Source organism: Carya illinoinensis, chromosome 1, assembly GCF_018687715.1.
Source record: "Carya illinoinensis cultivar Pawnee chromosome 1, C.illinoinensisPawnee_v1, whole genome shotgun sequence".
Classification (NCBI taxonomy): Eukaryota; Viridiplantae; Streptophyta; class Magnoliopsida; order Fagales; family Juglandaceae; genus Carya; species Carya illinoinensis.
The window spans coordinates 49,948,647-49,971,178 of NC_056752.1; the positions used below are offsets into that span (position 1 = coordinate 49,948,647).

Genomic DNA, 22,532 nt, shown 5'->3' on the forward strand with positions numbered 1-22,532 from the left:
GAATCATTCAGTTAAAGGTTCTAGATTGCATTTCAGTTTTGACTCAGTAAACGTTATCTACGTTCATGAGATGATTGTATTTCCTTTCCTCCCAATGCAAACAAAAAACCCACATGTAACTTTGATTTTTAGTTATTTATTTTCTCAATTAATTGGTGGTCAAAATGAGAAGGCATACAATAACAGGGCGATGATGACATATGGCATTAACATGACTTTTCCCTTCCAAATTAGGAAAAGTATGAGCAAATTACAACAAATCCAATATTGTTTTTAAATTTAAAGAAGTTGTATATATTTTCAGTTGACATTTTCAAGGTAAATTTCTAAATACACCTCTTTTAACACATTACTAACCCATCTTAGAAAAAGCTTAAATTCCCATGCATCACCAATTCATCATATATAGCTCTTGAGTTGGTTAGGATCTCTCTCTCTCTCTCTCTCTCTCTCTCTCTCTCTCTCTCTCTCTCTGTGATGATATATCTGTCTCCCTCTCCTCCCATTTCTCTCCATCTCCCATTTTGGTTTCTTGGGATCGAGAAAATAAGGGAGAAAAAGCAACAGAGAAAACCAATCCCCATCAAGCAAAAAAAGCTGCACTTACCATCCCCGCCGGAAACGCAGTTGATATCTCCACCCCTCCCAATACCAATTACAACAAAATAAACAACAACCCAACGTCCTACAAAAGCATGAACATTAATCCTCGACATGGTAACGGAACCACCCAAGCTTGTGCAGCATGTAAATACCAACGCAGGAAGTGCGCGCCCGACTGCATTCTCGCCCCTTATTTTCCTCACGATCGCCAAAGACAATTCCTCAACGCCCATAAATTGTTCGGAGTTAGCAACATCACCAAGGTCATCAAGAACCTAGACCAACCCGACAAAGACGAGGCCATGCGTACCATCATTTTCCAGTCCGATATGCGCGCCAATGATCCCGTCGGCGGCTGTTATAGAATGATCCGAGACTTGCAGCGTTTGATAGATTACAACAAGGCCGAGCTCGAGATTGTTCTTCACCAATTAGCCTTGTGTCGAGCTCAGGCTCATCATCAACAGCCTCACGTCCAAATGCCAGAAATGGCAGATCCAATATTCAACTCCGAGAATCATGTAATTAATAGTGCTGCAGATCCTTTGGGTTCATACAATAATGGGGTGCAATGCCATTATCTAGGACCCCCCCATCAAGAACAATACTTTGTTGTTAATAATGATAATTTGCAAGAAGATGTTAGTGCTTGGGCTGTGCAAGAATCTGCGTCTAATTTGTCATCTTTGCACGTTAAGAATGTCGACGTTGGCGATGAATGCGATGATATCAAGCCGATTTTTGAGAGACATGCATGTGAACGAAATGAGATCAAGCTCGGACATGATGAAGAAAAAGTTCATGAAAGAAGGTTTGTTCCATCATTGCACTTATTCATATCGTCCAGGTTACGGCCTGGAATTGCAGTTAGGTTTTCGACGTCATGATGAGAATGTCAATAATTTTGCATGCATTTTTTCATCTTCTTTAGAATTGGCCTTGGGATCGAGTATATATATATATAGGACATCTTATGTTGGATGCATGACATGTTGAGTAGGGCAGGGGATCGATATGGTGTCAAAAATACATCTAGTTTATGGTACTATCAATTAAAAATTCTTATTTTAAAGTAAGATGAACAATATATGATAATTTATTGGTGAAAAATATAATGACGGATATTTATTTTCAGAAGCTACGGGAAAGACTACTATATAGATACATACACACACACACACATGTAAGTACTCTAGATCAATCAAATTGTTGGGTTTCTGTGGTAAGTCTAGGATCAAATTGTTGGTCCCTGAAGACCTTCGATCTACATTTTTGTCTCAAACGATGGATGCATGCAGGGGAGTTTCAGGGGATCAAATTAAATTTTTTAAATGTTTTAAAAATAGATGGAATTTGAACAGAGTTCAAATTTTGAAGTATTTTAGATGAGCCTATCTCATAATTGCATGCTATACGATCATCTTCATCAAAATTTGCATTTCAGGGTTTTACAAAATTAATTAATTGCACGTTTTTAAAATGTGAACATGTATGTATCTCCAAGGATCAAAATATTACATGTTTACTTCTAGGATCCATTTATAAAAGATCAATAGTGTTCTACGAGAATGCTAAAGAAATTAAACACGTATTCCAAGTATACATGCCTGGACGTAATCCATTCATGCCTTTGGAACGGTACGTGTAGATCGGGAACAGTCAGTACTTGATCTTTCGCTTGGTAAAAGTCTCTTATAAAGATTTGAAATCTTATCATAGTATGTGCCATGAATATTGTTGCATGCCTTGATATGAAAAAGTTCGATTGATCTAGCCATAAATACACACACACACCACTCAAGCATTCCAACAGAATTTTCAGCGTTTCAATTCCTTGTTTGTTCATAAAAACATCACAGAACCGTACGTCGGACATCCTCTGGTTCGTTGTCTTTTTTCCCAGCTAATCTTACTGAAATCCAACTGGAAATTTGCAGTTATGAAGCAATGTTGAGGATAGACAATTCGATATTAAAAGAAGAAGATGGTTCCATCCAACAAGCTCAGGACCACGATCTAAAAGGTGCAGCTACTTTGTTTACCCTCACAAATTGTAATAGTTGAAGTACATATACGCGGTATATCAAGTCATCATAGAGTAGCAAACATCGATGATCTTCGTGTATATCACTTTTTGTCAGTGGGATCAATGGATTTAGGGTTTTGTTGTCAGTAGATTTAGCAGAATGAGGAATGGTATTTATACGGTATACCTTAATTAGCAATATATGTTCCCCGGCTACATATGTATCTTTTTTTTTCAACATAATTGATAGAGCTTTACCTTTGGTATGACAATTCTCTTGCAATGGTTCCTGATCTCCAGAATGTTTGACAAATCTTGCAATTAAACATGATAATTAGGGTTGTATGGGGAATGCAAGGTAAAAAAGAAAACAGGGAAAGCACCATGTTGCTGTACTTGTAATTTTTGCTCCTATAGGTTAGCTGTGAAGGAACTGTTCTTCTACGAAACATATCAAGGATTGTATTTAAGAAGACCTAAATTGTGCATGTTTTAAAATGGCATCCCTCATCTCTGAGCAAAGAAGAAGGTCCTTCCATGGAAAACCAAGTAAACTAGATCTATTTGTGACTGAAATATTCCTAGTAGCTAGGAACATTTGATGATGTTGTGACCAAAAGCAATAGCCAGCCTCCCATTATGCTGCAAGCATTAGTTTCGTTTCCTCATCAACATTTTGTCCAAAGATGCTGTTATCAACTGTACTGCATTCAATTTCCATTTGAAGTGCCAATTCCTCAAGGATCTCATAAACTTTCTTCAACCCTGGTTGCACAGCTTTCCCTGCCGAGAACACGTGAACCTTTTTCTTTAACTCAATCCAACTCTGGCCTGGGATTTTCTTCAAGCCTTTTGTCTTTGCTGAGACCCTCACCCTTGCAGAATCCTCCCATCTGCCACTTGTGGCATAAATATTTGAGAGCAGCATGTAGCTCCCAGTTGTGTCCGAATTCAGATTAAAAATATAAGAGGCAGTCTCTTCTGCAACATCTGTATTTTTGTACATCCTACAAGAATTCAGAAGGGCGCCCCAAACACAATCATTGGGTTCCATTGGCATGCTTTTTACAATGTCACTTGCTTCCTGCAAAAACCCTGCACGCCCAAGGAGGTCAACCATGCAAGAATAATGCTCCATCTGGGGTTCAATCCTAAACTCTTTAATCATTTGATTAAACAGCCTACGACCCTCATCAACAAGCCCAGCATGACTACAAGCAGAAAGAAGCGCAATAAAGGTGACACTGTCTGGCTTCAATCCAGATTCAATCATCTGATCAAAAGATTTTAAAGCACTTTCACCAAGTCCATGCATCCCATACCCTGCAATCATTGAGTTCCATGAGATCAAATCCCTACGATCAATTTTCTCGAACACCAAATGAGCTTCCTTGAAACTTCCACACCTTGAATACATGTTGATCAAGCCATTTCCTACCAAGATGTTACTATCCATCAGAGCCCTAACCGCATGACCGTGTACTTCCCTACCAAGATTCAGTGCCGCTAACTCTGCACAAACTGATAAAACTCCAGAAACTGTCACACTGCTAGCCATAACTTTGGCAAGCTGCATTTGCCTAAAGAGTTCCAAAGACTCCTCCCCTCGTCCTTTGGAAGCAAATCCATTGATAACAGCGCTCCAACTTATGACATTAGGTCTGCCTGTAGAATCATCATTTGCAGTCTCCAGCTGAGAAAATATTGCAAAAGCCTCATCACATAATCCAGATTCGGCATACGAGGTTATCAAAGCATTCCAACTCACTAGATTCTTCATTTCCATCTCCAAAAACAAATTCTGTGCATTCTTTACATCTCCAAATTTCCCATACATGCATATTAGGGCGTTCTTCACAAACAAGTAATCTTCAAAACCACCTTTTATAACATAACCATGAAAGACCTTACCCCTGCCAACTGCAACCAAATCAGCACATACAGATAACACAACAGCTAGCGCTTCAGCGGTAGCCCCTGTTCCTCTCGTCCTCATTATACCAAACAACTTTATGGTTTCTTCTTTCCGTCCACATCGAGCGTGACTTGACAACAAGGACGTCCATGTCACAGGGTTTGGCTCCAACCCTTCCAACTCCATCTGCCAAAACATCTCAGAGGCACCATCACAGTTATAGTTAAAGGCATAGCCCGAAACCATAGTATTCCACGAAATACGGCTTCTAATACCCATTCTATCAAACAAACGGCGGGCATCTTCCATTCGCCCAATCTTCCCATACATCCTTATCAATTCATTCACCGCGTGAAGATGATTCTGGAAACCCATTTGTAAAACATGACTATGAACATTCTTGCACAAATTCAAACTGCCCATAGATGCGCATGCCCTTATAACCAAAGGCAACGTGAACCCATCAGCCCAAACCCCAAGTTTTCGCATTTTATCGTAAAGTTTAAAACCGTCTTCATAATACCCATTCGAGACAGTAGCTCTAAGAATTGAATTCCACAAAAGTAAGTTGGAAAGACCCTCAATTGGGGTGGCATCAAATACTTTCCGGGCATCGGTAACAATCCCGAAACATGCATAAACCGTAACAAGCCGAGAGGCCAAGAACGCTGACAGATGCGTGCCAGAGACGACAATTTGGGCGTGAACTTGTTTGCAGAGGCGAACTGTGGAGCACTGTAGAAGAAGGTCGTTAAATGCATCAAGAAGCTCATCATTGGTGTTAAAGGCGAGGCGGGCTTTACGGAAACATGCAGAGATTGGTGAGAGACGTTGAGAGGAAGCATTAAGCATGAAGGTGAGGAGCCGTTGACATAAAAGAGTTTTGTGGCGGGTTGGTAAGCAAACCTAGCCAAGTCTAGCACTCCCTTCAAAACAAAAAAGAAATTACAAAAATTCTATTTATAAATCATTTTATCTCCACTAATATAATTGATTTCGTTACCTTTTTTTTTTAAATATAAAATAATTATTTTAACCAATCACATCAATAAAATTTATAAAAAATACATAAAAATACTTGTACCTAACAAAACTTAAAAATACATATATAATTTATATAAAAAAATTATTTTTTTTAATGATACTTATTTTAAAGAGAATACGCAAAATATTAACACTCTTAAGACTATATCCAACTTATTCTTTCAGATAATGAGTTTCTATAATTTTCCACTTTAAATGCTTTTCTTAATTTGAAGAAACATAAAAGACGACATATAGGCTTTAGTGAATTAACATTTAATATTGTGAACTGTGCTTAAACGATAAAGAATTTTAATCCATGCCATGATATGATGCTCCAATCACAACAGTTTTTACAGTCGAATATTCTAAAATCGGACTTTCATTAGAAAGAATATTCATTTCCAATAGTGTTCCAAAATCTCATTTTTCTGTGAAAAGTCATAACAAAGCTTGGGCTTCGGAACTCACTTTTGTTTTTGAAATTTTAGTAAATACATGAGAAAAAGGCCGAAATATTTGATATATTGCATTGCAATTGTGTTCTAAGAATAGTCCTCTTCGCGGTCGATATCATAAAAAAATTTGGAAACCTGCGGTTGAATTTAATTTTAAGAGTGGTCAGTGCTTCTAGTAGCCCATATCATCCAAATTTGGCATCCGGCTCGGAGGTTTGTGTTTCTCGTCCTGATGATCCACAACGGCTGCCTCGGTTGTTGTCAGTAGCAACGACACGCTGTAAAACAGCAAGCAGCAGCACATTGTTAGTTTAAGAAGAATGAAAACAATAGCCAGATATTGCATCATTTGTTCATATGTTCTTCACCTGGCAGCATCTACCAGAGCCGTTCTAACAACTTTGAGAGGATCTATTATTCCCTGCTCCACCATGTTGACATATTCACCTGTTTTGCACAAGGACACAACTATTCCCTTTAAAGTAGCCGGGAAAGATTATATAAACAGCTTCCAATAACCTAACTTTATGTTGCCCAAAATGTTACATGACTTCACCATGGAAAATAGAAGAAAAATAAGATCCAAGCGCAATAAATTAGATAATTCAAACTTTGAAATGATACTTATCCATATCAAACTGTTCGAAATTTGAGTTTTTCCGTTATTTGATAGAAAACTAGTAGACTCGGCTGGTATAAAACTTGTTCCACTGTGGCACTCAATGTCAATGATATAGACCAAACATAACCACAATAGAGAGGTCAGCATATAATTGAAGCCCAACACCAATCAAAAAGTATTATAAAGATTTACGGTGACACCTAATTCTTGTAACAACTAAAAGACTAACCTTTAGCAGCATCAAACCCAAAATTACGATCATCTTGTTCCAACAATTTGCCGATAACAACAGCACCATCAAAACCAGCATTTGAGGCTATTGTGAATGTAGGTGCCTATAGCAAAACAAGATGTCCACTGTCACTAAAAATTCGACCGCAAATAAACAGTCAGGTAACTGCAGGCTAAGCAAATTCAACAAAGAAAACCTTAAGAGCATTCTGGATTATCTTTATTCCTCTCTTCTGGTCTTCATTTTCAGTTTGAAGGTTCTCCAAAACTTTTCCAGCATACAAGAGGGCAACACCACCACCTAGTGATAGCAACCACGTTATAATTGTTCTTAAAGAGGTTTACATATGCATAACCTAGATAAATGACAAAAAAAAATTACCTACCTGGCACAATACCCTCTTCCACAGCCGCTCTTGTAGCATTTAAAGCATCGGTTACCCTATCTTTTCTTTCTCCAACTTCTGCCTCACTAGCCCCTCCAACCTGAAAGATTAGTTGCATATCAGGGCAATCACTTGACACAATGCAGCAAGCCAGAAAGGTGACTAACATACCTTGAAAACAGCCACACCACCAGATAGCTTTGATAGCCTTTCCTGTGCTTTCTCCTTGTCAAACGTGGCAGTACTCTTCTCAATAGCTGTTCTCAGCTGAAAGACATCATATGGCATCAGCAGTTGTTATCAGTGTTATCTTTGTTCACTTCATTTTTATCTTTTAGAGTCCAGATTAAGGTAATCTCATTCGAATAACTTCAAAATCCAATTGGTCTCTTTTCTAACTAACAAGAATGAAAATTTCGTTCTACTTGGAACAGAAGTAGCTTGCATCTTTTTGCTCATCACTATAGTTGATTTTAGGATGTATATATTTTTTTCGTTTTGATAAGCAATGAAATTTTATTAAAGTTTGAGAAAAGAAAATGTAAAATTAAAAAACAGAAGCCTCCTACATACCTGCTCACATCTTTCTTCGATCAGCTTCTTATCTCCACCCCCATGTAGAATTATTGTTTCATCAAGAGAGACGGTAACCTGTTATTTGAAATAAAAGTGAGTCTTGTTCCAAAAAAATTCAAATATAGCAAAGGAGCACACCCTGCACGAAAATACAAACCTTTTTTGCAGTACCCAGCATTTCAAAATGGACTTTGTCAAGGGTTAAACCACGGTCTTCAGTAATGACCTGTACGATAAATATGTCTTAGCAAAAAAGAAAAAAAAAATCAACATGGAAATACGTATCGATCTAGTTTAGCATATATTATATACAAAGGTGGAGTGACAGATTGCATAACCTCTCCCCCAGTAAGAATGGCAAGATCATCTAAATTTGCTCTTCTATTTTCTCCAAAACCTGGAGCTTTAATGGCACAAACCTAAACACATGAAATTAAACTAGTGAAAATAATAATAGTTGAAACTAGAGCAAGCAGAATCAATGCCACAATATCTTGCTGATAAAAGGGAAAAACAAACAATACAATTAAAGTAGTATCAGACACTATGAATCCATGATATGAAACAAAGAAGCACCACCAAACATACTAGAGAACTAATGTTTTATGTATGGAGAAGTTGATAGCTAATGAATATCAATATATAAAACATTGATTAGACATCATAAATCTAAGCAAACATAAAATGTTTGTAGTTAATTGCAAGAAAATATAGACAATCATCAAGCCGCTGAAAAGATTTGCAAGAAACATATCATTTGATGGAATTTTGTAGATAGGCCTGGAGACCATTGCAGGGCTTGAATTATAAACATAATTTACAAAGGAGCTCATCCCAAGGTATGATGGCGATGACGACAATAACAGTCTCCGAATAAGATCCAAAGTCCTCTGGACCTCTAGAATATTTGGTAGTCTTCTTGAAGTCGAGCGCACCTTTATTTTTTTGGCACATCTCAGCACATAAGAGTCTCTTTTTAACGCAAATGTTTTTTATACAAGAAGAGAATGCATATATTGAGCATGACATATCACTAACAATAATCTTGTAGCCACCAAAGGAACCACACACACATAGCAACACATATATATATCTCATAAGGATTTCACCATCAATGCAATCCATAGGCGCTTACATATCTCTGGCATTACACCTCGTAAAGTAACTTCAAAGTAAAGCCAACTAATCACCTTGAGCCCAGCACGATGCTTGTTGAGTATAAGCATAGCCAGTGCCTCACTATCAACATCCTCACCCACAATAAGAAGTGCTCTATTTTTCTGTTTGGAATTGAATAGCAACAAAATGAAGTAATGAGAAACTTTTCGGTGAGTTCTTTTTCTATTTTAACTCTAATCTGTGAAAAGAAACCACCAGGAATAGGTTAATTACCTGCACTGCAGGCTCCAATATTCTCAGAAGTGAATTCATGTCTGAAATTTTCTTGTCATGGATGAGGATTAGTGGGTTCTCTAGTTCCTACAAATATGCAATCAACAAATTTTTATGTTGTATGTCAAAATAAATCAATTTTGCCACATCAGATAAAAGGCTTCCATAAGATGTGCAACAGGTGCAACTAGGAAAAAGTAACAGATGTAAACCGAAGATGAAAATTCAAGGACAGTGGCAGAGGCAAAAATCAAAGGGCTGCCAAATACTTTTTTATTTTATTGGCACCGGGTCTTCAAGAACAAACTTCTGACTAATCCCGGGGGTGCATAGGCCCTCAGCAATGGGCCACCAAATACTAACTAATAACATTGTAAAAATAGCAGAAACTTCATGTCAAATTATAGGGTCAAGTGAATAGTCTATGAACAAATTGAATATATAGTAATATTTGCATCTAAGCTGCTCAGGGAAAAAGTAAAAGAATGAATAAAAACAAAAGCAACACATGCTTAATATGGGCAACCTTTTATTATAGTAAAATGTGATGAGAAATGCACTATTTGAAGCATAAATATACTGGCAACAAGAATACAGATCTTGACTTACACATTTCTGGGTCTTCTGATCAGTCACAAAATAAGGAGATATGTAGCCTCTGCCTAGCTTCATTCCTTCCACCACTTCCAACTCATTATCCAAAGTATTCCCATCCTGTAAAAATTGGAAATTGTAACAAAGTAATATCGATCTGTATCAAACTCAATGATCATAAATATCAGCAGAAAAAGGGGGTGCTCACCACAACAGTAATGACCCCTTCCTTTCCAACTTTCTCCATTGCTCTTGCTATCAAATCCCCAATCTCATATTCACCATTAGCGGAAATAGTGGCAACCTAACACAAGAGCATATAAATAAAAAGTAAATTTAGCAAGATTAATTAACATTATTCATATTACAAACACCAGTGATTACTCATAAATGCTTTATTCTAATAATTGATATGCTTGGCATGAATGCAAAAGGTCCAAATGCCCTTATTTTTAGGCTAGATTTTAAACATCAGCTTCCACTAAATGTGCATGAAGTCAATTTCCATTCCTTAGAAGTACTGAACAGATTTTATTCCACTAGAGATTCAACTAAATCCTGCTTCCCAGATGAGAATAATAACAAAGTCTAGGAAACATAACTTGACCCAGCATTTTTACCAAATAAATTTACACGGAGAGATTACTTTCTCTAAAAAATCCACCACCTGTTTAATTTCTTCTGGTGTGCTAATCATCAATGCTTTGCTTTTCAGATCAGATATAACAGTATCAACGGCCATATTGATACCACTACGCAAATCCATCACATTCACACCAGCAGCTATTGACTTGCAACCTTCCATGAGTATTGCCTGAGTTAGGACAGTTGCACATGTAGTACCTGTAACCAGATGAGACTCGTATTGAAAAGAACTAAAAAACATCTAATTAGAACTTTTATTTCAAATAGTACAGACTAGAGAAACAAGAAGGAACTACCATCTCCAGCAGCAGTATTAGTAGCACTTGCAACCTGCTTTACAAGATCTGCGCCAACATTTTTGGCCTTTTCCTTGAAGCTGATACTTTTGGCAACAGTGACGCCATCCTTTGTCACTTTGGGATCCCCATGACTTTTTTCAATTATCACATTGCGACCCTGAATCAACCAACCAGAACAATAACAACAAGGGAAACCTCATTTAGATATGAACTATTCTTACTTTCATTAGATTAGGCACATGGTTTAAGACACAAGCTAGTCTAATGAGGTGAGAATTAAGCCTTGAAACATTGAGGTATAAGCCTTACGTAATTCTAACGTCTAATTAGATATATACATCTACGCGAGACCCCTGTTGTGCACACACGTCTATTAAAAACAGAAGACACTGTTGAGCTATCAAAGATCTATTAACCACTGCCAAGGTGAGAATTGGCATTTTAGAAAGAAAGGCCAACGTTTTAAACAAGTTGGGAAAATTTACAGAGACAAAATAGAAGTCCGGAGATGTCAGCTTGTCAGCTGCACATCAGCACATACTTTTTCATAATTTTCTTTGAACGGAACATGTGCATCCATTTTAGCATATTACTGGCATATGAAATATATTATGGTGTTTCATGTGCTTATTTTAAATGTGTTACATTTCCAACAGTCAGGAGAATTATTAACGGGAGGGTGCCATAATAAACAAGTCCTTCATAGAAAAACAACCAATAGTTTCAGCCTTAACTTGTCACTATGATTGCATGGTTTCAAAGTAATGCCAATAAATCATAGACGTTATATCTTACAGTGAGTATTTCAAAGAAATCAACCTTGAGACTAAAGAAGAAAAATGCTTATGTTCCAAATAATAGAGCCTTTCTTTCCCTCAATGCACAATTGAACTATTTTCTTTTAGTATGGACGAGGAAAAGGAAGAAAAATAATATCAACCAAAAAAAAAAGTTCTTTCCACAATTGAAAACTTTAGCTCAACAAAAGGGTACGTTACCAAAGAAGTAAAACAAGTGCCTGCTGTGTATGTCGTTTATCTAATACGTCTCCAACAAATGATAAAAATGACAAAAAATGGAAATATAAAAAATTTAAGACAATACCTTTGGTCCCATTGTGACTTTGACAGCTTCTGCGACCTCGGAAACCCCCTGCAGCATTGCTGCCCGAGCCCCAACTCCAAACTTGATGGCTTTCGCCCCATAATTTCTGCTGCATATGACTCTGTTACACACCTTTCCAACCCAAATCATCAACCAAGATATACATAAGGTTAATCCATATCCACCAAAACATCATAGGAATTTTAAACAAATCGCAATCGGTAGACTTTGTAAGCGTTTGTTACTGAGAAATGCAGGGAAAAAAAAAACAACAAATAAAAATCCCAACCTGAAATGTTATGACTACGGAAGACGAAAGTTTACAGGAAACTGAACTGACATAGAACATCATATTCGTATGCTTTCATTTCGCAACTTTCCCCGCAACCAAACGGAGGTTGATAAAAATAAAAATCGAGGAAAATAAAAGCAAAATTGAGAATCAGAGACGAAATAGTAGTAGTCCCTTACTAATTTTCTTGAAGTGCGTGAAGTGATCGTTGAAGCTACTTTCGAAACTATTCGATGCATTGAGAGAGAGTGAGAGTGAACTTTACAGAGCCAGAGGTTTTGGTAGGGTTTTGGCTCTGGGTTTTAGAATTGAGGAATGCCTTAATTTTAGTGGATGGTCTGGAAGAATCTGGATTGTTCGTATGAGGTGGGCCGCAATGAAGATTGATCGCATATGTTTCGACGTTCCTGATTCTCTTAATCCGTGTATGCACTGCAGGAAACTGTGGCTAGTTCTTGCGACATGCTTTTGGATCATCAGGCCCAATAATGAAGCCCAGTGCTTGTGTCCATTTTTCAGTATAAAATGGGTTTCATCGGTATAGGTACAAGTATTCACATTTATTTTCATGGTTGAAATTGGCGATCGAAACGATCGTCCTTCAAAGTTTTTATTGTTTTGATTTTATTATAAATCATCAATCAAGTTTATGATAACTACAAGTTTGATGGGTATTGTGAAAATATCTATGACAAACAAGCAAAAATATAAACAAAGCAAATTAATCACATGACACAAAATTAACGCAATTCGACAAAGTGTCTACGCCTACAAAGCTGTAAAGAATTTTATTATACTGAAGAATTACAAAATATACTTTAGAGCAAAATCTCATTGTTCTTAACACTCAGGGGGGATACTACATTGTTTATTAAGTATATATTTATAATATCACATAGCGAAAACCTTAATTCTCACTTTTTTGTGTTGTTCGCTCTAATGACATGTCGAGCATGTCTCGAGCGAGATATTTGTCCGATGTTTGCTTGAGCTATCTATCGAGTCAAAGTCGAGCAAACCTTCTACATATCGGCTCAAGCCTGCATTCCATGGTCTAAACTCCTTAAAAATTTGCCAAAAAATAATAACGCATCATTGTCAGGTCGGTTATCAAATTAAGCCAACACATCAACAAAACCAAGCTCCACAACCCCAACAATAGGGACTTGTTAGCCAAAAAAATCATAACGTATTCTTGTCGAGTCGAATTATCAAATCGGACTAACACATCAACAAAATCAAGCTTCACAAATTCAACAATGGGAGCCTAATAACAAGGTTTTGTCATGATAAAGATAATGAAAGTACAAAGATCCGATATCCAAATACTAATTACGAGAGATGAAGCGGATGTCCTCGAGTTATAAACATACTCCTAAACTAAGATAAATTATAAACATTACAAAAATAAACTTCATAATTAAAACATTACCAACCAATAATATGCCAAGTATTTATCATTTTCCCGGCTACATAATACACATTAGTATTGGCGATGTACAAGCCAACCAAAAAGAGCCTTGAAACTATCTTAATAAAGGAGGCTCCTTTTTAATTAATCTCATTCACCATCCGAAACCAAGATCTCACAATTACTATTTACGAATCATTGGTTAGTCTCCTCCACTACTTATGACATGCATAGATTGCCACGAAGAAATCCCAAAATCAGCAATATATATCTCCTTAAGAGTAGTGATTGGTTATAAAACTAATTATCTTTGCCATAATTCGGACGGATACCTTGTATACTTTATAATGACGCGCAGTTTGCCCATATTATTTACGAAGAAATTTTAAAAAAATAAAATTATAAATTAACATAATTTAATATAATACGTTAAATTCTAACTTATATCTTAAAATATATCTTATATGTCGATCTCTTTATAAAAAAAAGATGACTACCACTAGTGGTCCCAAATTCACCAATCATAGTAGCAACTTATATTCTCATTTCCACTAGTACCATCAATTACCAATAATAGCACACCACCGCAGCACGTTGAGACGTATCAATCCACCATGTTTTAGATAAGATTAAGGTGGGGAAAACACTTTTTGAATGGTGCATATATCCATAAATAAAAAATAAAAATTGAAATTCTTGCCATCCCCACATATGTTCATTCATACGAAGACTCGATCAAAGCTACCACTTTGGCTATGGATCAGTATTAAGCAAAAGTTTTGGAGCCATTTACTACAATTAATGGGACCGCGTCCTTAATTTCCTCCCGAAAGTGCCTAATACGCTGCGTTTTATGATAACTTATTTTGAAGGTTCTCTTAATATATATATATATATATATATATATCAATGATTAAAAAAAAAAACATTTGTTCCTTTAATTAGAAAATTAGAAAATACGTTGGATCGCATTGTATTATATTTTATTATCGGTATTTAAAGTAGTCGAGTAGCTGACCCAACTGTTTGGATTCGATTTTTCTCCTCCATGAAGCTGGTGAGTCCAAAATTCTTCTTCACACCGTATTTAGGTTGGGCCAGATTGTTTTGGAAAAAAAAATGTCCAGCGAAAAAATATTTTTGGGAGGTAAATTAAAGATAAGATGAAAGTTGAAAATTAAATAAAATATATTAAAATATTATTTTTTAAAATTTAAAAATATTAAATTATTTATTATATTTTATACGAAAATTTGAGAAAGTTGTAGTAATTAAATAAGATGTATTTAGGTTGGGCCAGATTTTTTTGGAAAAAAATGTCCAGTGGAAAAATATTTTTGGGAGGTAAATTAAAGATGAGATGAAAGTTGAAAATTAAATAAAATATTGTTAAAATATTATTTTTTAATATTATTATTTTTGTTAGATTTAAAAATATTGAATTATTTATTATATTTTTTACGAGAATTTGAGAAAGTTGAAGTAATTAAATAAGATGAGATCAATTATGAATCTAAAAGGCTAGGTTTGGTTGTTAAACCATACTCAACTTATTTCAAACCAATCATTGATGAGACTCACTATTTTTCAATATCTTATTAAAAAGTTAAACTCATCTCAACTTACTAATATATTTCAATTTAAAAAGTTAAACCATATCAATATCCAAATGTAGCCTAAGATAGAGTTTTTTTTTTTTTTATATAGAATTCTAGACATCTCATCTCATTATTACAATTTTCCTAAATTTTCACACAAAATATAATAAATAATTCAACTTTTAAACTTAAATTTAACTTTTTTAAATCTCAAAATAATAATAATATTAAAAAATAATATTTTATTTTATTTTTATTTAAAACTATGTCATCTCATCTCACTATCTAAACAGCTCATAAAACTAAAATGATAGAAAAAATAGATAATCTATCCGAATTAAAATGTTATATGTTATACTCATATGTTTATCTATCTCATGACCCTCTACTTATAATTTAATATAAACATATATACACATGATATATTAATATAGAAAAAACGAGAGGCGAGATCATGCTTGCCTTGTATATATGATCGATATATCCACATGGAGTCCTCCAAACGCCTCCACGTTATTTTCAACAATAAAGTTTTTATTTTTATTTTGTTCACGTGAGAATATTTTCAGGGCGCGCTGGCCTACTGCAAACACACGCAATCAGAACAATAATTGAAGTACCCTACTCATGAAGCCCCTCACCGACACATGAAATGGATGATGCATGCACCAGTACGGGACGACGACTCCATTGAGTGATTGAAAAACAACTAACATTAACAATAATAAAAATCAAAGACTTTTGCATCCGTGCAAAGGAAGCTAGGGACGTTGTTACTTGATTAGATTCTCTTGTAAATGTCTTTTCTTAATTTATTTTTTTTAATCCTAAGAGAGATAAGGTACAGAGTGTCGTGACTATTTCATAATTTATAGTATTTATGATATTTTAGTCATTATCATCCCTATTGATTATAAGCTGGCAACTTCCCCCAATTACCTACCTATAACTATTGGTGCGGTTGACATATACAACGTGTTAAGATTTCATTATCCAACTCATGATCATAATTGATGTACATCATAACAAGGACAAAATATGGATGATATCATATATATAAATGCATGTTATAATATTTATTAATTATTTAATATTGCTCGAATATGCTATGAAATATACTTAATTCCAAGTATATATAGATAATATTTAGTTAAAAATTTATATTCTCAAGTAAATGCGTACATCACATCTAGTAAAATACTAATTTATATAATATAATTTAATTTAAAAAATAAAGTTTAAAATTTAAATCTAATAAATTAAATTATATAATTTAACTGACGTGAATGCATATATATTCTATAAACTGAGTTGAAAATAGAATGACCCATATCTATTTAGTTGAAAGAGCGCCGGAGTACCATTTCAAATTTTAATCTTATCACTTGTAAATCTAAACATTATTAACAGTTTAGAAATAAATAAGAATTATTATTAAAAAATTAATTTTTTTTATATAAATTTGTATTTATTCAAGAATTTTATTATATATAAATAAAGTTACATATTAATATTAATTTCTTTATATTTAAAATTTAAATTAACATTATTTTCAATCAAATCAACTTTTTAATCAAACTCATTCGATTAGCGCACTACGTAATTTTAATTACAACTAGATTTTTTCAATCAATATTATCAAAACAAAAGCCACCTAATTAAGAGATAAAACCATGAATTGCGAGACGTAGAAAGTGTGAACATGCAGTAAGATAAATTCTCCAGGTATTATTTAACAATCAAAAACAGACTTTTTGAGGAAAAAAGTGTCTCTCCTAATACAATCCGATCAACTCCCCAATCATCCTTCCATATTTTACATAATCACAGGGGGGGGGGGGGGGGGGGGGGGGGGGGGGAAGTAAGGCAAAAGAATAATAGAAAATTACAAAAAACAAAAAATTCACACCTTCTTGTTCTCTCCCTTGCTGCCCTTAGAAAGTCCATTTCCAGATCTTGATTCTGATATCAACCTCACATTTGGAGTTCGAAGTGGAAGCTGTCGCCGCCGTCTTCCCAGTAGGAACAGTAGCTTTAATGCCATCGCAAGAAACTCTGATTCCAATCTTTGGAGAATTGAACCCTCCCATCTTGGCCTTAACTTTCGTGTCGAGCTCTATCTTCAAGGACAGACTGTTCTTACTCTTCACGTCGGTCTTTAAAGTAGAAGCAGAATCACTGTCCAGCTGACTGCCACTGCTCGTAATGACAGACTTCAAAAGGGTCGTGTTCTTTTTGCCATGCACGAAGGAGGGTACAGTTCCCTCGCCGATATCTATATCGTTGGATAGTATAGAGATGGCGATGGGGTCGTAGGTGTAGACGAGTTTCTTGTTAGGGTTCTTGGCGGCGATGCTGAGGTCGAACTTTGAGTTGAGAGTGGAAGAGGAGGTGACATTGAGGTAGGAGAATTTGAGGCTGGTGACAGAGAAAGCCGGGCGGTGGGGGCTGTAGACGACGTAGAAGATAGCGCCAGCGATAGCGACGAGGAGGATGAGAAAGAAGAAGGTGAGGGTGAGCCAGAGGCAGCAGGAGCACCAGCAGCTACGGCCGTGGCGACGGCGGTGGTGGGGTTGGGGGCGGTAGGGGGGACGATTGGCGCCGTAGAGTTGTGACTTGGTGGCAGGGAAGGTGCCGTTGGGGGCGGGAGCAGCACCGTTGGTGGCGGGCTTGGAAGAGGGATAGACCCTGTCTGTCATGGTGCGCGTACGCGTGTCTGCGTCACAGATACAGAGAAGGGAATGAGGAAGAGAGAGGTAGATAATTTGCTGGGTATTTAAGGGAAGAGTAAAGCTGTTTGCTTTGGTGGTAAAGTGGAAAAGGAAATTGGAAAAGGAGTAAAGAGTGCAAGAGAGAGAGAGAGAGAGAGAGGCTTCTTTTGAAGCGAAGAAAAACAGGCGTTTGTTTTGGTTCTGAGCGAACGAATAAAGGAAACTGGTGAGATGTCCGTTTTGGTTGAGAGAGAGAGAGAATGCTTGTTTTGGACTCTAAAGATATTTTAGAAGTAAAAAAGCGTGTTTTGGTCAGAGAGAAGGAGAACGCGGGAGAGGTGGAGAGGGTTGGAACTTGGGGGATGTGAGCTGTGAGGTGATGAGAGAGAGAGAGAGAGATAGAGGGGGGGGGGGGGGGGGGGGGGGGGGGCGGGTGTTTGTGCGTGTGGAGGGTGAAATGGCAAGAGAGAGAGCAACATCGTAACTATGGCCAAAAACTACTCCCACTTCCTAATTGGAGCGTTCTAAACACTCTCTGTAAACTATAAACCATTCTCCAAATTTAAATATCAATTTTCTCATGTGTTCACGTATTTTCCATTATCATCCCTAATCAATAATATTTATTTCGGAAATATTATTTTGAGAATAAATGAGAAAATTTTGATATGAAAATGAAGAGATAAAAGAAGAAGAGAATTCTAATGCGAAAAATTAAAAATAATTATTATATTATTAAATCAGTATGTAGAGTACACAATTCACGTCACTTAAATTATAACATTTGATTCATAAAATTCAAAACTTAAGATTTATATAGATAATTTATATCTACTTTACTGGATGTACTCTATAAAATTCTTTAAATTTTTCGTTTGAAAAATAACTCCTTTTATATTATGATATTCCCACAATATGAAAAGTGGACCAAACGCGCTGAGGTGAAAGTGGACCTACCATCTCTCAACCAACGCGCAGATGGCTCCGCCACACCTGCTTTGGACTGGCTTCTCTATATTGTGGAAGTTCTATTCATTGTGAAGTGGAAGCCCATGTTCTCTCATCTGCCACATCTGATTACCTAAATTCCAAGTCACCCTTCACATAAATTTCGGTCGTTTAAAATATAAACCCGATAAATAAATAAATATCAACTGGTTAAGGTTTGAGAACATCGTTCCTGCAATATCACATCTTAGATCAACAACTCGAAAGGGTAAAAATGTCTATTTTTAGCACTAGTTGCAAGTTTCAAACTCTCTCTCTCTTCCAATCATTAACAGGATTAAAGTCAAGAATCCAGCTAATTGATTAGTTGCCTTCCAATTGCTTAACGCCAAAGTTATTTTCTTAAAAAAAAAAAAAAACAGACTGGCAATGCTGTGTTTTTAATTCATTAATTAATTGGTCAAGTATTTATAAATAGTCTTATACCCTCCAAAAATTAAATTTTTAATACTTTTAGATGACTCTTTTATAATATATTCGACTCTGCCAATATTATCCTTTGATGGCCCATAATTTTTCATGGTAGATAACCTCATGACTTGATTCAGATATCGATCCAGAAAAGTTATAATATGATGACGTAAGAAAATAATAATGATGATGACGACGATGATGATGATTGACTCAAAATAATCATCTTCAACCCTACGTATCCAACAGAAGTCAAATAGTGAAATAATGGATAACAACTATCTTGTGATGACTGCAAGGGAAATAAGCAGTCAACTCATGTTTTTTCTTCTTAGAATTTTGTGAACTAACCCATGATCCGGCGATCCCTTGTGTCAAAGTTATCTTATTGCCAGTATACGTGTGTGTGTATATATATATATATAGATGCAGCCCTAGCAATGGAGATCATCACGAGGGTTGGAGGTAGCCAGGTGTGCTACGTATTCAAATCTTACGAAGGTAAACGAAATCAAGGAATCACATAGAGGGGTATACATATGTGTGTGTGTATATATATATATATATAGTAGTGTTAACGTCCAAAAATGTCAGCCACCTGAAGGAAAAAATGATCCATTCTCGATCTCATTGAGATTGTGATGGGCTTGAATTGGTGTTGTGAACTTGTGTGGGTCCATAGCAGTAATCAGGTGTAGTTGTGTGGCAGTCGTGTATACATTCATGACAATAAATAATAGATAAATGTAAAAAAAATAAAGAAAGATGAACACGCAAATTTATATGATTCGACATTAAATCTACATCTATAAAGGTTTGGAGATGAAAGAATCTACTATAATAAACTTATTTTACAATCTTTCATAATCTTTCATATGCTGTTTGATTTCCCTCTATTTTTATTTTAAATGAGATTATGAGACAATCTAATATTGTCGCAAATAATTCAATAGTCATCGTAAATAATCAAATATCAGTCAAAACATTCAAATAGTCATCTAATACTTTTTTCTGATGTTGTTAATTTTGCAGGAAAAAATCTTTAATTTTTCATAAATTATAACTTGTAACAAATAAAATGGTCTAATATAAATTTGTTGCGATGAAAATTTACCGAAGACGTGAATTTCGTAGCAAAATATAATTATTTGTCATCAAATAATATTCACTAGAAAAACTTATGTCCCGAAAACTACTATTTATCCCTTAAACTATTTTTTATTAATATTTTATCATAATAAATAAAATCAATTATTATTTCAATCATTTACATTTTTTATCATACTCATATTTGTTATAGTTTTAAATAATAATTTTAAAAATAATTTAAATAATTAAAAAAATATAAAATATAATTTAAAAAATATTATTATACCCACAAAAAAAATAATTTAAGTTTTTATTTAAAATATTTACTAGAGTAATAGTTCAAAACATAATAAAAAAATATTGAATAGTTAAGTTTGTAAATAAAGTGAGAAAAAAGTAAAAATATTATTTTAATAGAATCGAGAAAGTATAAAAATGAGATGTATGAAATTTTTTTAAAAAAATGTTATTTTTAATTAAATTATAAAAAATTTTACGAATAATCTAGCCTTAATGCTCTTACACTAACTATAAATAAAAATAACACTTCGTCTGTGTTTTATTCAGAATTTCCTGCACATTTGGAAACGTATCGATCAGAAAAAATGCCATAGACTTGCCCAAGAGCAAAAGTTTCCGGAGGGTACTGTCATGCAATATACAACTGGACTTGTACCCCTGGGGTCGGGTACGTAGTGAGAGGATCGCAGAGGAGGAAACGTGTGGATTCGGATTTCATCCCTTGAGGTTGGTGAAAATGTCAAATGTCATATTCATGGCAGCTCCTACTATATACGTACAACTAGCGACTTCATACATAATGCAGACTTATATATCGAATTAATGTCCTGATCTCTTTAATTATTATATACGAAAATATATAAAGTACTTTGATGTCTGCATGCATGGTCTGGTTCTGCTCCATCTGGGGAAGAAGCTCCTCCTGATCAAGTACTACTTCTTTGGATCGATTCCAAATCATAGTCGTGATTAATTGTACAAAAACATAAAAATGAATCACATATGATTTTACCAGAGCTAGCTAGGCCGGTATTAAAGAAAACTCAAAGAAGAAGGAAGAGATCATTGGAGCAGTAACTCTTGTTCGGAGCAAGAGTTGTTCATCACTAACCGATGGTCGAAGTTTCACTTTATTGTTAATTGTTTGCTAATGCTTTCGATCTTTCTAGTCATGTGGGCGTGTGCGTATATATGCATTGTTGGAACGTTGTTAATCATGTCATCGAAAACTGAAGAATTCAAAGGAGCATGACTCGCCTGTCAATTATATACTGAAGAGTACTGGTACTACTCAAACCCTACATATTCTCATCTTCTTGGCCGTCTCCAACTGACTTTGTTTAACGTGGCAGAAAGTTTGTGAAGTTTTTTTTAAAAAAGGTGTATTAATCGGTACTTTTGATACAACATATATTTGTTTCTCACTAAAACAAGAGAAATAATATAAACGCAACATATTTCACAATAATTTACACAATATATATTGTAAAATAAATATATTTTTGTAAAGTGATGTTAATTTTATAAAATAGTTTACAAAAATACCCCTCTTTTTAAGTTACGCAAAAATGTTGTAAAATATGAGGTGTATTTATCATTTTCCTTAAAACGATGATATTTTCTGTTTTTCTGTCACATTACCCACAAACCCCCGAAAAAAAAAAAGACTCCGTCGGTGGAGGGAGGCGCAAGGTCTATGGCCAACTCCCCGAATCCCCCCCCCCCCCCCCCCCCCGGCGTGCCAATTTTTGTTTTTTCTTTTTCTTTTTAAAAGGTTGACGACAGATCTATGATCTTCAAGCTTCCACGAAGCTACGTGTGCCCCACTACGGTTTTCGCTGAATGTCGATCAATCAGTACCCGGCCGTTACCGGCCCCTATTCATTTTCAGGTCGCTAGTGGCCCCACGCCTTGCATGAAAACCTTGCGCCGTCCCATTGCCACAACTCTATCAGCCTAGCTAACCCCATGTTCCCTAGCCCCAATCTCCATCAGTTTTAAGTTGTTCATGAAATGTTAATGTACTTTTTTATAAATAAATTTGTTTTTTTTTTTCAAGATGAATTTAACTTCTTCTTTTTTTCATACGTAATATGCGAATCTTACACAGTTTAACA

At 35.4% G+C, this 22,532-nt stretch overlaps 4 protein-coding genes across 4 annotated transcripts; 1 reads left to right on the forward strand and 3 right to left on the reverse strand.

Moving 5' to 3' along the window:
- The first annotated feature begins 454 nt into the window (after positions 1–454).
- On the forward strand, positions 455–2,913 carry LOC122281345 (LOB domain-containing protein 22-like). The gene is made up of 2 exons (XM_043092753.1): positions 455–1,414; positions 2,541–2,913. The coding sequence occupies exons 1-2, from the start codon at positions 696–698 to the stop codon at positions 2,665–2,667; spliced, it is 846 nt and encodes a 281-aa protein (XP_042948687.1). The 5' UTR covers positions 455–695; the 3' UTR covers positions 2,668–2,913.
- Positions 2,914–3,016: 103 nt separating this feature from the next.
- On the reverse strand, positions 3,017–5,489 carry LOC122281339 (putative pentatricopeptide repeat-containing protein At1g17630). The gene has a single exon (XM_043092745.1). It carries the CDS (start codon positions 5,394–5,396, stop codon positions 3,267–3,269), a length of 2,130 nt encoding a protein of 709 aa, XP_042948679.1. The 5' UTR covers positions 5,397–5,489; the 3' UTR covers positions 3,017–3,266.
- A 442-nt stretch (positions 5,490–5,931) lies between these two features.
- On the reverse strand, positions 5,932–12,530 carry LOC122281359 (chaperonin CPN60-like 2, mitochondrial). Its single transcript, XM_043092773.1, has 17 exons — positions 12,346–12,530; positions 11,875–12,006; positions 10,768–10,927; positions 10,494–10,669; positions 10,035–10,130; positions 9,842–9,946; positions 9,233–9,319; positions 9,031–9,120; positions 8,179–8,259; positions 7,998–8,066; positions 7,838–7,915; positions 7,436–7,531; positions 7,265–7,364; positions 7,076–7,179; positions 6,877–6,982; positions 6,394–6,472; positions 5,932–6,303 (listed from the first exon to the last, which is right to left on the reverse strand). The coding sequence occupies exons 1-17, from the start codon at positions 12,403–12,405 to the stop codon at positions 6,198–6,200; spliced, it is 1,725 nt and encodes a 574-aa protein (XP_042948707.1). The 5' UTR covers positions 12,406–12,530; the 3' UTR covers positions 5,932–6,197.
- Positions 12,531–16,883: 4,353 nt separating this feature from the next.
- On the reverse strand, positions 16,884–18,235 carry LOC122281367 (NDR1/HIN1-like protein 6). The gene has a single exon (XM_043092785.1). The coding sequence runs from the start codon at positions 17,872–17,874 to the stop codon at positions 17,110–17,112; it is 765 nt and encodes a 254-aa protein (XP_042948719.1). The 5' UTR covers positions 17,875–18,235; the 3' UTR covers positions 16,884–17,109.
- Positions 18,236–22,532: the final 4,297 nt, after the last annotated feature.

Excerpts from the sequence above, each read along its gene's own strand:
- LOC122281345 (XM_043092753.1), top strand. The coding sequence starts at position 696 with ATGAACATTAATCCTCGACATGGTAACGGAACCACCCAAGCTTGTGCA. Across the intron at positions 1,415-2,540 it reads GAAAAAGTTCATGAAAGAAG|TTATGAAGCAATGTTGAGGA; the intron begins GTTTGTTCCATC and ends GGAAATTTGCAG.
- LOC122281339 (XM_043092745.1), bottom strand. The coding sequence starts at position 5,396 with ATGCTTAATGCTTCCTCTCAACGTCTCTCACCAATCTCTGCATGTTTC.
- LOC122281359 (XM_043092773.1), bottom strand. The coding sequence starts at position 12,405 with ATGCATCGAATAGTTTCGAAAGTAGCTTCAACGATCACTTCACGCACT. Across the intron at positions 9,121-9,232 it reads TATTGGAGCCTGCAGTGCAG|AAAAATAGAGCACTTCTTAT; the intron begins GTAATTAACCTA and ends AATTCCAAACAG. Across the intron at positions 8,260-9,030 it reads AGCATCGTGCTGGGCTCAAG|GTTTGTGCCATTAAAGCTCC; the intron begins GTGATTAGTTGG and ends TCATGTGTTTAG.
- LOC122281367 (XM_043092785.1), bottom strand. The coding sequence starts at position 17,874 with ATGACAGACAGGGTCTATCCCTCTTCCAAGCCCGCCACCAACGGTGCT.